This window comes from Hyperolius riggenbachi, chromosome 1, assembly GCF_040937935.1.
Source record: "Hyperolius riggenbachi isolate aHypRig1 chromosome 1, aHypRig1.pri, whole genome shotgun sequence".
NCBI lineage: Eukaryota > Metazoa > Chordata > Amphibia > Anura > Hyperoliidae > Hyperolius > Hyperolius riggenbachi.
In genome coordinates this window covers 612421069-612436650 of record NC_090646.1, presented here as the reverse complement: position 1 = coordinate 612436650, position 15582 = coordinate 612421069, and the positions used below count along the sequence as shown (strand labels likewise).

Genomic DNA, 15582 nt, shown 5'->3' with positions numbered 1-15582 from the left:
TATGATAGGCTAAACTTATATCCCACAATGCGCAGGACGGATATCCGTCCTGCGCAGCCTTAGGAAAGGAGGGGAGGGAGGTAAGCCGGGAGAGGGCGGAAAACGCTGCAGAGGGGGGCTTTGAGGAGCCCCCCCCGCTACTCATCAATGGCCGGCGGCGATCAGACCCCCCCAGCAGGACATCCCCCTAGTGGGGAAAAAAGGGGGGGGGGAAGTCTGATCGCCCTGGTGTAATCCTGATCGGTGCTGCGGGCTGTAGCGCAGCACCGATCATTAGAAATGTGCCTGGTCCTTAACCCTGTCCTGGTACATTTTTCATGCTGTCGGGAAGCGATGCTTCCCTTCAGACAACATGACCGTTAGCTTAGACTTGCAAAAAGCAGGTCTAAACATGCTAACGCACGTTGTCACCGCTGCATCTGCGGGTTTCCTTTAATTTTTATTGGCTCAGACAGTGAACCAATGGGAAGCTCCAAAGATGCTTTGCCAGGGCTCTGTGAGAGAGAGAATAATTACAGTACACATACACTGTAATTATCAATGGAACTTGCGACGAGAGGTGGCGGGTTTTTCGGCGGGAGGTAAATTACTCTGAAGTTACTTGCACAGCTGTGTTGGAGGCTTCAGTGTTGTGCGGCAGCCTGACGGAGAGAGCTCTGGGGTCTCCTTATTAAAGGTAACCCCAAGATGCAGCGACGGATGTTCGGCGGGTGAGCGCATGTGTGAGGAGCAGTGATGTGGTGCTGAAGGACAGCACCACAGGGTAAAGCTTCGTTCCCCATTGCCCGTAACATGGGAGCATCACTCAGGCTTTTGCCTGAGTAATGCTCCCTAACGATCGGCCATCGCACAATAGGATTTGCCGGTAATCCTTGTGCGATGGCAAGGTGATAAGTAGCTCGCATCTGCAAACTACTTATCACCTGGAATAGCTTAAGGCCCCATGTGTGCTCACATGCAAACATGGGTTTCACATCTGGATTTGTGAACGCGCCGATTCATGTGCAAGTCTGGGTGACTTCACATTTTGCGCCAGACGACCGGAAGTTTGCTCAGCACTACGCAGAATGTAGTTAAGGCAAAGAATCAGTACACAAACAGAAAAGCGGCATTTTTAGATCCAGTTCTCTAAGGTCTCTGAATAGGTCCCCGTTAAATGAAGAAGGACCTGAACTAGATATTTAACAAAAGTTTTGCCTTTTATATGCAGAGATCTACTTTATGACCCGGAGTTGCTTTTGTGTAGTATGTTGTGCTGTTTTGCCTTTTTGGAATCGACATTTTCTTTCCACTATCTGTTTTCCAGTTTACGATCTCCTCTCAGTATCAGTCCAGCGACAGATCACAAACTACCTTCAGCAAGCACTCAACAATCCCTCCATGAATGAAGTGTACATCCTGTCCACATTCAAACTACAGTCCAAAGTTCCAACCACACTCTTTGGCTTGTACTCTACAAAGGATGGCAGCAAGTACTTTGAATTCACAGTGATGGGACGATTTAACAAAGGTAAGCCTGCAGTATAAAGGCTCATACACATGCGGGTGTGCAGCGGCCCCCAATCACTGCTCCACAAGTGACCCGCCCAGCGGATCAACTTTCCCGAGCTGCAGCCTACTCTTTCGTCCTTGTGCTCCCCCGCCCTGTTGACCATCCGGCCCCTCCCCCCGCAGTGCAACAGAGCACGTTGTTAGCTACACACCTGGCTTCGCGTCTCTCAATGTTGGTCCAGCGATGTCACTTAAAGTGGATCCGAGATATAATTTTACTCATTGCATAGTTGTGTTCCTTTCATATAGTTTATAGGGCATTCCTCAAGCCAAATCCTTTTTTTTCGTTTTAATACTCAAATTCCTAATAAACGAAACAAGCCTCACCTACAGCTTCTTTTGTGCCTTGGCACTCTTATGGCCCATACTCACGAGGGACTTTTGTCGCCTCAACACGCGGCGCGCGCGTGTTGCGGCGACAGGTCGCCCGTGAGTATGGGCCGTTGCACGCGCGCGCACCCCGAACTGTCGCCCGTCGCTTATGTCGCCATGCGATTGAAAGTTTCAATCGCATGGCGACAGTCGCCGCCGCACCTCCGCCGCAACTGTCGCTAGTCCGCGTGAGTACGCGGACTAGCGACAGCAACCTCCATTAAAGTATATGGAGCTTCCGGCGGAGGGAGGAGGAACGTCGGCGACAGCTTCCGCCTCGCCGCTGGTCCCTCTTCCGCGTGTGTACGTGGAGGGACCTGGCGAGAAGCTGTCGCCGGCCTGTCGCCCACACGCTCACGTGTGCTGGCGACAGGCAACATTTGCAGCCCGTGAGTACGGGCCATTAGAGCAATGTAACCAGGGCTTATGGGAGCTCAGTCTGGGCAGGAGGAGGACGTGTTACTAGCCATAGATTTCAGAGGCAGAGGGGAGGAGGAGAGGGGATTGAGCAGAGGGCTGGAGATGCTATCAGCTTGCCTGTGTGTAATGTGACAAGCAGAACATGGCTGCTGTCATTGTATCACAGGAAGAAATAATCATATACAGTTGAAGCTGTTTGCAGCTAGATTTGCTGTGCAAATTTTAGATAAGATATATTGACGAGTTACTTGTTATAGTTAGTTTTTCACCTTGGATCCGCTTTAAGGGATTGGGTCCCGATCCCCGACGGGTGACATCAGTCAGCAGTGTGCATGGGCCTAAAAGTGGACCTGAACTCTTGCACAGGATGAAAACATAGAGAAATGCACCCTGTGTGTATTTAGAGAGTTTAGCCTGTCTAATTCCCCCTCATCTGTGACTAATCGCAACTGTAATTTGATCTGTCAGTTGTGTCAGATGGCTGCCTCGGCAGAGCAGCTTATTTTAAAACATAGTATGTTAACCCTATGTCTGCTTTCCTGAAAGCTGGAAGTAGACACAGTGCAGATTTATTTCAGGATTTGTATCAGCTGTAAGAAATAAATTATTTTCTTTAAGGCTGCTTACACACCAAGACGTTACAGGCGCACGTTAGTGCGCCTGTAACGCTCCCCCAATGCACAGCAATGTAACACAATTGGGCTGTTCACACAGCCCACGTTGCGTTACATGTAACGCTGCACGTTCTCCGCAAAGTGCAGCATGCTACGGCGTTGGAGCGGCTATAGCCGCGTTAGACTGTTTGCACATGCGCAGTGGGGGGGGGGGCGGAGAGGAGGCGGGGAGAGCCAGCTACAGTAGCCGCGCACATAGCTACTTAATATTCACTGCACTGGCGGGCGCTGATTGGCCGGCGGGACCACGTGATGCGGAGTGTCTCGCTACGCATCACGTGGACCCGCTGGCCAATCAGCACCACTCTAGGAGACATTATAGGAATCGAGCCGCCTAACGCGGCTCACTCTACCGTCGGCTCTTGCAGCACCATACGTTGTGTTTGGTGCACGTTATGCGACCTTAACGTGCCACCTAATGCAACGTCTTGGTGTGCAAGTAGCCTAAATGTTGTTGCTTATCTTTTAGAGCAGAGAGGAAGTTCTGAGTTCAAGACCGCTTTAAGACCTCGTTGACATCAATTAGCGCAGACTGCTAAGCGATCGGAATGCAACACGTACGATCGCACGCCATCTGCGTTGCTATGCGCTGCTGATCCCATTCGCTACAGTGGATGTGTCAGCACTGCGATTCTTGAAAAATGCATGCAGCAGTGTGATAGCGCATCGCACTGCTGCACAGCACATATGATGGGAACGGTAAAAGGGCTGTCTATGCCCTTCTACCGTTCTCGCGCGTCACACCCTATACGTGATGCCAAAATGCGCACGGCAGCATGTACAGTCTAACCACTTCAGTACCAGCAGCCTCTGCCCCCTTAAGGACCAGTAAAACGGCGCTTTTGACGAATCGCCGCAAAAATCTGCCGCTCCCGCCGGTCACTCCACTTTGTCCCCGCTGCAGGCTTCACTCTCTGCCGTCTCTATGACGGCAGAGCGCTGTGCGCCGGTCAGGAGCTGCTTCCATTGGCTCCTGATCCTGTCAATCAATGTAAGCCAATGGGATTGGCTAAAGGTGGCCACACACCATACAATTTTTTTAAATATCTGTTCAATTTGAAAATTGCATTACATTTTTCTGACTGATTGTAACATTTCAAAAATATGACCAATGTACCACACACGTATGTTCAATTTTTCCCCAGTTATGATAAAAATGATTGAAAACTCTGACAAAATTGCTAATGGTGTGTATATTAATAAATTGGCAATCTAACACACACCATACAATATTTAGAGAAATTGAAGAAAAATATCTGGCATTCCAGATCGATAAAAAACGAGAAATCCGATCGGATTTTTCATTCGAATGAAAAAAAAAGCTTTCGATGTTTTTTCGGGAGATCCGATTGTTTTTATCGAGTTACTGTAAAATCGGATCATTTTATTGTATCGTGTGTGGCCATCTTTACAGTGATGACGGGCCAGGAGCCAATGACAACGGCTTCTGCCCGGCTCACAGTGCTCTGCCGTCATAGAGACGGCAGGGCGAGCAAATTGTGGCGGGGACAGAGTGGCGAGAGCGGCGGTAAATGGCGCGTACGCACGGTCAATGCGACGTAGAGTTTACATCCAGTCAGAGGAGCAGCACCACCTGCTGGACGTTGATTCGTACTACATCAGTCCAGATTCGGTTAAACGAGGCCTAATGCTGGATACACACGGCGCGTTCCCGCACTCTATTTCCCGCTCGATTTCCGTTGATTCGTATATTTCCAACATGTCCGCTTTGCATTTCGATGGATTGTTAGGTCAATTTGGCATACTTTACATGCGAATCAACCTAACGATCCATCGAAATGCAAATCAGACATGTTGGAAATAAACGAATCGACGGGAATCGAGCGGGAAATTGAGTGCAGGAACGCACCGTGTGTATCCAGCATAAGACGTGTTTATTTTAATGATAGCTCCATGTGTTAGATGAGAACAAACATGCACAATATTTCTACTGCAGTGCAGGTATTTTAATTATCACTGAATTTCTGATGTTCATTTCTTTAATCTCGGCTCAGCCTCTCTTCGATACCTCAAGGGGGATGGCAAGTTGAACTCAGTCATCTTCAATGACATTGAGCTTGCTGATGGGAAGCAGCACACTCTTCTCCTGCATCTCAGTGGTCTGCACAAAGGATCCAGCAGTGTTGAACTCTACCTGGACTGTTTACAACTGGATGCCATCAAAGACCTACCCCGACCATTGTCAGGAATAAACTTGAACTCAGGATCTGTGCAACTAAAGACTCTACTACAAAAGAAGGTACAGGCAAGCACTGACCATGTTTTTCTAAATAATGTTATTTAATAAAATCATTTACAAACATGCAAGCAGAAAGGCTCAGGCTAGGTTCACAGTGGCCAGTTGTATAATGCACGCGTTATAATGAGTGTGAACTACGATGAAGACTGGACATTCGGTAGGCTTTAGGCCTCTTGCACACTGCATGAATTTCCGATTCTGATTCCGCTTTTTAATCGGTTTTTCTGTTGAATGTATTCAGGGAAAATCGGAATTGAAAATCGAAATCGGAATCAGAATCAGAAAACGGATTTGCAGTGTGCAGGGAGCCTTTAAGCGGTATTGTCACCATAAAAATCAAATTTCAACAGCAAGTGGTCTGAGTGTAACAAGTGATAAAGATGCTAATCCTGCATTCAAAACTTTCAAAACTTTTTTTGCACTTATGATTTGGAGTTATCTGTCCCTTTAATTGCCATTGCCAGACAGTTGCAGGTGGGGGGGGGGGGGTCTTTTTTATCTATAATATATTCCTCCTCTTCCCTTTATTTCCCCCCCCCCCCTTCTAAAGACATAAGACAGTGCACTTCCTAGTATAGACCTCAGTGGGAGTTTCTTAAGACTCTGGGAGGAGGGCGGGTAACGAACACAGAATTAGCAAGAGGAAAAAAAAAGAGTGAGGGAGGAAATTATGTCAGTAGGTCAAAGGTAACCAAGATGGAAACTGTCTAGAATAGGATTATCTGCAAAGGAGGTGAGAAAAGGTGTGTTGTTAATAATCACTATATTAATGAGGATCAGGTAACTGACAGCACTGAGTGTAAGTACCCTTTGTGAGGCTGTGTTTGGTTTCATTACTTTATCATCATTACAGGGTCCTTTTAACCCTCTGGGCGATATAATTACATCGCCCAGGAGGGGGCGCAGCACTTTTTTTTTGAATTTTTAATTTTTTAAATCATGTAGCAAGCCCTGGGCTCGCTACATGATAGCCGCTGCGCAGCGGCATCCCCCCACCAACTCCGATCGCCTTCGGCGATCAGAGTAAGCAGGAAATCCCGTTCAGAACGGGATTTCCTGCTGGGCTTCCCTGGTCGCCATGGTGACGGGGCGGGATGACGTCACCGACGTCATAGACGTCGTGACGTCAGAGGGAGTCCCGATCCACCCCGCAGCGCTGCCTGGCACTGATTGGCCAAGCTGCGCAAGGGGTCGGGGAGAGGGGTGCTGCTCGGCACGGCGGGTAGCGGAAGATCGGTGGCGAGCGGCGGCGATCGGAAGTTACACGCAGCTAGCAAAGTGCTAGCTGCGTGTAACAAAAAAAAAATTATGCAAATCGGCCCACCGGGGCCTGAGAACTCCTCCTGCGCGACATACCCCGAGCTCAGCTCGGGATTATCGCCCAGGAGGTTAAACTGAAGCAAAAGGCCATGGGTTTACTCAGGTTCTCTTTCCTTCATACATTATATTCCCATAAGTATTAAGATGCCTACTACACACATGAAATTTAACCTCCCTGGCAGTATAATTTCTTACTCCATTTTAGGGTCTAAAAACAGTACCATTTTTTCATGTGTTTTTAGACCCTAAAAGCAAGAAAAAAAATCATACCACGAGAGGGCCTGGAGCAGCCCCTGCACTTACTCACCTCCCTGGGATCCTGCACTGCAGTTCTCCCTCCGTCCTCCAGGTGGCACTGTAACCCTACAGTGAGATTGCTGGTTGTCGTCATAATGACAGTCAGCGATCTCACCAGGAAGATGCAGAGCCTACCTGGACAGCAAGAGGAATGGCCGTTAACGTCTGGATCCCCTGGGAGGTGAGTGTGAACGCCCGCTGCGCGCAATGCTCTGCATGGACCTCCTAGCGGCTACCACGAGTGTAGCTCAGGGTTTACCGCTCTGAGCTGTGGTTTTCAACCCCGAGTGTAGCTCATGGTTACCGCTAAGGAAGTTGATCACATCCCTTTCTTAATTCGTAGGCTTTAGCATGGAATTAGCACATCCTTTGCAGATATAACACCTCCAACTGTTTTAGGAAGGCTTCCAACAAGGTTTAGGGGTGTGTTTGTGGGAATTTCTGACCATTCCTCCAGGGGAGCACTTGTGAGGTCAGGCACTGATGTTAGACTTGATGATTTGGCTCACAGTCTACTCAACATGTGTTGAGTCCTTGAGGGCCATATCCATGCCAGTGTTTAGTATGGACTGAGAAGTGGAGAATTGTGTCCTACTTGATGAACCACACCCTCAGGGCCGGAGCTACCATAGGAAAAAATGGGCAATTGCCCCAGGGCCCCCAGAGCCTGTAGGGGCCCCCCCAAGGTGTCCCTCCCCATCTTAATTGTTGCTCCCCAGGGACTCTGCAGAGTCTGTTAAGTTGGGAGGTGATTGGGGGAGGGTCAGCAGCCAGCTCTTGGGTCCAGGAGGAAAATTTGGCTGCAACAAAGGGCTTCTAATGACGGTTTTTGGTCGGGGGGTGTCTGTTGGGGGGCCCCCAGGCTAATTTTGCCCTAGAGCCCAATTGTTACTTGAACCGGCCCTGCACACCCTTCCTGATTCAGTCCCATCAATTAAATTCATCTGTACCAAAAATGTGTAAGGATCTCAGCCCTTGAGGATTGGAGTTCACCATCCCTGGTTTAAATGATAATCAGATATTCTCCTGCTAGCGATTTTCAAGGAAACAACTGTCTATCCTTAACTAATGAGAGCCTAAAACTGCAAGTAATAGAACATATTTTGGAATGTAAAACTAGGCAAATAGCTGTTGTGTTACATACAGAACACAATACAGGATATACGTATGTTGGGGCCCTCTGACTTGGTGGTCCTGGGGATGACTGCCCTCTCTGTACTCCATGGGAACCAGAATACGTGTTATCCATCTGCACATGTTATGCATGTTGGAGGTCTCTCCGAAGCTGCTAGAGGCAATTAACTACATGAGCATCTGCTGTGTTCCAGGATTCTATGGATGAACTGAAGTTGGTAATGGGAGGTTCACTGACACAAGTAGCATCCATACAAGAATGTTTCATGCAGCAGAGTGAGCCTGGACAATATGCAGGTGGGTTTCACTAAATGTGTACTTTTCTCCAGTGACATATTTTGAATGTACCATGAATGTGAAACGTTTCTTAAAGGAAGCTCTAATATTTGTACTGCTCCTCCTGCATTTAGTAACCTTAATGTGTCTATTAATGGTCCAATTTCCCGAACCATTGACTGGCTGATTTCGGTAAACGTGGTCAGTCTGAATGAGTTCAATGGATTGGATTGGTTTTCTTCTCATTAGTGGACCCGATCGCTCATTTCCGACCAATCGTTTTTAACAGATCAACCGGTCTATAGTTCAGGAAAGTGGACCATTAGACACAGAACATTTATATTGCGCTTTTCGTCTGGTAGATTCAAAGCCCAGCAGCAGTGTTAGGGAGTCTTGACCAAGATCTCCTTATTGAGGGTTACGCTGTAGTCACTTTCTATCTGAGTCAGGACTGAGTCAGCCACTTACATACCTGATGCTCTTTCAGGCAGAGAAAGTAAAAAGGAACACAACATAGTTATTTGTGTGCTAGGCACTGTATATACACATGTCTATCTCATCATGTCACATGTCACCTCAGGTATCCTTTAAGGAGAAAAGTGGGTACAAGTAAAAAAAAAAAAAAAATTTCAAAAAGACCTTGGGCTTGATTCACAAAGCGGTGCTAACTGTTAGCACGCCTGTGAAAACCCCCTTAGCACGTCTAAACATGCTTTTCGCGCATAAAACTTTACGCGCGCAAAACTTTATGCGCGTAAAACTTTACGCGCGTACTGCACAGAGCGCAGGGCGCACCACGCGAAGTGCCCATTAAAGCCTATGGGACTTTGCGCACTTAAAACTTTGCGATATGATTGGGAAATCCGGTGCTAACCTACTTAGCACCCTGGTTAGCGCGTCTAAAGACTTTAGACGTGCTAAGTAGGTTAGCACCGCTTTGTGAATCAAGCCCCATGTAGTTTTTTTTTTTTTTTAAATCGATGTTAAAAATGAAAAGGAAAAATGTTTTTAAACTGTCATTTTTGTGAGTTTAAAAAACTTTTTTTTTGCATTTTTTAAAATCGATTTTCTCACAAACTACAATAACTTTTTGAATTTAGCTAAAGGACCACTATCGCAAAAAAAGGAGGCATTGCAAATCTGACGGAACCGACAGGTTTTGGGCCAGTCTATTTCCTCATGAGGGATTCTCAGGGATTTCTTTGTTTTCAACAGCATTTCCTGAACAACAGTTGCAAAGTCTAACTGACAAAATAGTGTGCAAGTGAGTAGGGAGGCTGGCTGGTATCTTACTATTTTGGCAGTTAAACTACTGTTCAGGAAATGCTGCTGAAAACAAAGAAAACCCTGAGAATCCCCCATGAAGAGATGGACTGGCCCAAACCCTGTTGGTTCTGTCAGATTTTTACTGCCTACTTTTTTGGCGATAAAGGTCAACTATCAAAGTTAAAGGACCACTAAGTAATGTTCCTTTATTAAATTTTAATGATTTCTTTGTGCAGGTGATGTCAGCAGACAGCTCTTAGGACAGATCTCCCAATTAAACCAGCTGCTTGGGGAACTCAGAGACGTGATGAGACAACAGGTAATGGGAAGTGTCTATAACAGAAATGACTGGACCAGCCATTGTTCCTACACCACTATGTAATGCATTACTTGACAGACATCTCATCATACAGTATATGGCAGACAGCCCACACATGGCTCTCCCGCAAATGTCCACACCCCTTTTACTTTCTCCCCAGTGACCTCCCCAGTCTAGGGGCCATTCTGCAATGGGGTCATACAACAAGTGTAGCCATCATGATCCCTCCATAACAACTGTGGTCACAACAAAACCTAATCTGGAGGTTGGACCCCCATATTATAGGATGGCAGTGCTGCCCTGTGGTTTTACAGGCTAGTCCAGTGGTGTAGCAATAGGGGATTCAGAAGTTGCAACCACACCAGGGCCCCTTCTCCATCCGCTGTCCTAGCATTTCATTAGTGGTATGTTGGTAATGAATACCTCTATAGATGCTTTGAATAGTGGTAATCATTAACAAATTGTTCCCTTCACCACTCACCCTTAGGCGTGGTTCACATTAGCGTTCGCTGTCCGGATTCGCCTGATCGGATCCGGACCGTATACTGTACAAACGGAACGTACGTTCCGCATAGCAATGCAAAGTCTATGCGGACGTTCACATGCGTCCGTTCCGTACAGAACGGAGCCGGATCGGATCCGGACTCTGGACACTTTTCCAACATGCTCTATTTTTCGGGTCCAGATCATCCGGCCGACGCACCCGGACCGGAGCCTGACTGCACCATCCGGAAATAGAAACCAATGGGGAACGGAAAGCACAGAACACACTGGCCTTAAAAAACTGACGTTCTACCCCACTTCCTATGCGTTTTCTAGCGGCCATTTTGGATGGGGCACATGGGCCCAGCATTTCTGGAGTGGAGCAGCAGTGACTTTGTGCTGGAGCTGTTGGCAGTATGTCTGTCGTGGAGGTGAGGCCCTAAACAGCGGAGGACCTGATTCTACAGGTGCACCTTCTGCTGACCTCCCAGACCCCAACATTTTTATATAGTTTTTTATCTCTTTTACCAAACGGATCCGGATCGCAGCCGTATACCTACCTGATGCAACCGGAGTGGATCCGATCCGGTCCGGTCATCCGGTCCGTTTGGCACAGAAACGCAAGTGTGAACCTCTTAAACCTCCTGTGACACTATGGCCTCGATTCATAAAAGAGCCTGCGAGCGGGGAAAGTGGAGCGGGGAAACACCGCTGTCGGTATTTCCGCCTTCAGGGTGGTAATTCATAAAAATGTTTCCTGTTGTGACAGGCGTGCGGAGATACTCCGCTGTAGGCAGGCGTTAGGCTGTCGGGAGACATGCGGAAGCCGGAGAAGCAGGCGGAATCCCTCCGTGCGGTGTTCTCTCTGCAGCTGCTTGGGAGGTCTGTCCCATTCACTGCAACGGATTCCGCACGCTTCTCGCCACATCAGAGGTAGCGGTAATCCCCGTCCGCATACCGCTACCTCTAATCTTTATGAATTGACATTTGTTACTTTTGCTGTGATAATCACCGCGCAAGGCGGTGATTGATCACTCTGCTCGTGGATGTCGGCTTTTCATGCGGAAAAAGCCTTTATGAATACATATTTTGCTGTGTGGTCGGTAAAGCGAGCGGCTTTCTGCATTTCCTCATGCGGAAATGCTTTATGAATCGAGGCCTATGTCTGTCCTTGGCTGACTTTGGTTGGCTACAGGGCCCCTGAACTATTCTGGAGTGCCCCGGATGTCCTCTAGGCAGTGTAGAGGCACCCAACATGGCACCACACAGTACCCAGCATGCTCCACAGAGGCACCACAGCACACAGCATGGCATCACAGTACCCAGCATGCTCCACAGAGGCACCACAGCACACAGCATGGCATCACAGTACCCAGCATGCTCCAGAGGCACCACAGCACACAGCATGGCATCACAGTACCCAGCATGCTCCACAGAGGCACCACAGCACACTGCATGGCATCACAGTACCCAGCATGCTCCACAGAGACACCACAGCACACAGCATGGCATCACAGTACCCAGCATGGCACCACAGCACCCAGCATGCTCCACAGAGGCACCAAAGCACCCAGCATAGCATCACAGCACCCAGCATGCCCCATAGAGGCACCACAGCACACAGCATGGCATCACAGTACCCAGCATGCTCCACAGAGGCACCACAGCACCCAGCATGGCATCACAGCACCCAGCATGGCACCACAGCACCCAGCATGCTCCACAGAGGCACCACAGCACCCAGCATAGCATCACAGCACCCAGCATGCCCCACAGAGGCACCACAGCACCCAGCATGGCACCACAGCACCCAGCATGCTCCACAGAGGCACCACAGCACCCAGCATAGCATCACAGCACCCAGCATGCCCCATAGAGGCACCATAGCACCCAGCATGACACCATAGCACCAGCATGGCACCACAGCACACAGCAATGGGGATATGGTAAGTGCTATGGTGCCTCTATGTGGGCATATTGGGTGCTGTGAGGCCATGCTAAATGTTGTGGTGCCTTTGTGGAGGCATGCAGGGAGCTGTGGTTCTTCTATGGGGGCATGCTGGGAGTTGTGGTGCCTAAATGGGAGGTCCATGGGAGCATGGGAGGGAGTCCACTAGAAGGTCAGGGAATGTTATGGGGAGACTAGCAGCAGGCCAGTTCGCTCTGCAGAAAGCCAGACCAGCCAGCACAGAAGCCAGGTAATGCTGTGTAGTTATGTGTAAGTGACACTGCCTATTTATGTGATTTGCTACATTTTTGCTTTTTGTATTAATGGCTTAATTTGCCTCCCCCATGACCACACCCACGTTCCGGTGCATGGCCACACCCATTTTTTAGCTGGAGTGCCCAAAAGTGCCCCGGATCTCTTTGGATCCTAGCAACGCCCCTGGTTGGCTATATCAATTATGTGTATAGAATGCTTGATGGGGCCCAATGTACAACTGGGGCTCATAGCTTCTTAGCTGGACCACTAGGCTACGCCATGGAGTAAACCACTGACCACAAAGATAAACATTGGTATCCATCCTGTTGGGGCAATCTTTTCTACTGCACTGAGGAATATTTCTGGCTGAAGACTTATGCTGACAATGCATGTACATAGCCAGTCATTCAATCTGAGCAATCCGTTGACTTTATCTCAAAGGGAACCAGAGACATCGGCCATAGAAAAAGAAAAAAGATTTCATACATACCTGGGGCTTCTTCCAGCCCCATAAGCCTGGATCGCTCCCACGCCGCCATCCTCCGCTTCCTGGATCGGCCGGTACCGGGTCCCGTCACTTCCGGCGGACGCGGCCAATTGTCCGCATGATCAGGTGCTCCCTCCATATCCTTACGTGTGCGGCTGCGCAGTAGTTATCTCAATGTAAAGCAAGCACCCACGGAATGGAAGTCTGCGGCTGCGCAGTATGCAGCTGCACGCGTACGGGCATGCCGGGAGCCTCTGTGATGCGGACAATTGGCCACGTGCTGCCGCCGACTGGCCGAAACTACGGGACCCGGAACTGGCTGATACAGGAAGCGGAGGACGGCGGCGTGGGAGCGATCCGTGCGTATGGGGCTGGAGGAAGCCCCAGGTATATATAACTTCTTTTTGCTGGCGTCTCTGGTTCCCTTTAAGAAAATAATGACAAATGCTAATGCATTTTATATTTCTATTGTAACCCAAACAATATGAATATACTATTTAAATGTTAAAAATGTAAACTCCTTAAAGCCCAATTCCAGGAATTATTGTTCTATTTAGTGTGGTAGAAAAAACAAGAAAAAAAACAAAACAAAGCTTTTTTTTATGGGTTTTGAGTGTAGTGCCATGTCTCCATCTGTGTACATTTCTAGCACATCCTGTCCAAACAGGAAGTGTGGAAATCTCTCAAAATGTCCACTGTCTCTAAAGGTGGCCACTAATACAGTTTGCTGGACGATCGCTTATGAACGATTCTTCGTAGTATAACGTTATCTCTCCTGGTTGAGCCTATAGTTAAAATAATCTTGTAATATTTGTCAATCACACCTTCTGCAAGCAGGAATAAATCCTTGTATACACACTAGAAGAAACTCGTCCAAGGCGGCCGACAAGTACCGCCTCTTTCGAGATTCTACTGTGTGTACAGCGGCCCCTGCCATGCACTGTGGGCTTTGGCTTCATCATATTTTGTGCTATAGTCTGTAACAATAGGTTGGAAACATCGTTTTCTTTTTGTTTGGCAGGTGAAAGAGACGATGTTTTTGAGGAATACTGTCTCAGAATGCCAAGCCTGTGGTTAGTACAATGAAGCTCATCAATTATTATAACCATATTTTATGTATAACACACCAGCATATTATGGAGTTCAGCACATCAAATAAAGAATAATAGATTACAAGCTTGAGAACAAAAATATAACTCGAAAGGAGAACCTTGCACATCAGAGCTTGCACTGTGACAGCTAGTGTAATATAGACTAGAGTAGGTTAGATGGAAGCAGATGGAGGTGATGGGAGTTTACATTAACTAGAATAGGTAGAAAGTTGAGAACTGAGGCTAATTGTTCTTCATGTTATGTACTAATTATTGGATGCTTCTGTTATTTTTTTCACATGATTTTTAGGAGACTTCACTGTCTCTTTAACAACTGTTTTTAATAAAAAAAAATGTGTTTAACCTACCTAAACCACCGCATCCCCGCCGCTGAAATCTATCTAAATCCCCCCTAACTCCCCCCTCCCTCTCCCCCGCAAAATCCACAACTTTCTCTGTGGTGGATTTTGCTGCTGGAGGAGGCAGAGCTATGAGCTGCAGCTCTGCCTCTATGCACGTCAATCTGCCACGTATCTCCGCCACTCTCCCCCGCCCCTCTCAGTGAAGGAAGCCTGAGAGGGGCGGGGGAGAGGCAGTGATCCGGGCTGACAGAAGCGCTGAGAGGCAGTGCTGCGGCTCATAGCTCTGCCTCTCATGGAAGCGCTGCCCGGATTGCCCCCGGGGAGTTTGGGGGGATTTAGTTAGTGTACAGCGGCGGGGATGCGGCAGTTTAGGTAGGGCAAAGATGTTAAACACATTTGTTAATTAAAAACATGATTTTTACGAGACTTCAGAGTCTCTTTAATGTACCACAGTCTAGGGTTGACTTAGAAGAAGCTAAATAATCTTCTGGTATGTTTTTAGAATGGAGGAGAAACACAAAACAAATTTCCACTGCAGCAGCACCTCTCACCATGCAGCAGCATCTCTCCATAGGCTGCTGGTGTCACATGACCTGTATCAGGAGCCTACAGGGAGATGCTGCAGCAGCCTCTCACCATGCAGCAGCATCTCTTCATAGACTGCTCATGTCACATGACTTGTATCAGGAGCCTACAGTGAGACGCTGCAGCAGCCTCTCACCATGCAGCAGCATCTCTTCATAGGCTGCTCATGTCACATGACTTGTATCAGGAGCCTAAAGTGAGACGCTGCAGCAGCCTCTCACCATGCAGCAGCATCTCTTCATAGCCTGCTCATGTCACATGACCTGTATCAGGAGCCTACAGTGAGACGCTGCAGCAGCCTCTCACCGTGAAGCAGCATCTCTCCATAGGCTGCTCATGTCACATGACCTGTATCAGGAGCCTACAGTGAGATGCTGCAGCAGCCTCTCACTATGCAGCAGCATCTCTTCATAGGCTGCTCATGTCACATGACTTGTATCAGGAGCCTACAGTGAGACGCTGCAGCAGCCTCTCACCATGCA

General features: G+C 48.2%; 1 protein-coding gene across 3 annotated transcripts in view; it reads left to right on the top strand.

Annotated features, from left to right (window-relative positions):
• THBS4 (thrombospondin 4) overlaps nucleotides 1-15582 on the top strand; it is a 128408-nt gene that overhangs the window by 38621 nt on the left and 74205 nt on the right. For all 3 annotated transcript variants that reach the window (XM_068250110.1, XM_068250121.1, XM_068250100.1), the window contains 5 exons: nucleotides 1307-1510; nucleotides 5033-5277; nucleotides 8223-8325; nucleotides 9807-9889; nucleotides 14084-14135. In XM_068250110.1, coding sequence (XP_068106211.1) covers nucleotides 1307-1510; nucleotides 5033-5277; nucleotides 8223-8325; nucleotides 9807-9889; nucleotides 14084-14135 — 687 coding nt within the window. The remainder of the gene's footprint in view (nucleotides 1-1306; nucleotides 1511-5032; nucleotides 5278-8222; nucleotides 8326-9806; nucleotides 9890-14083; nucleotides 14136-15582) is intronic.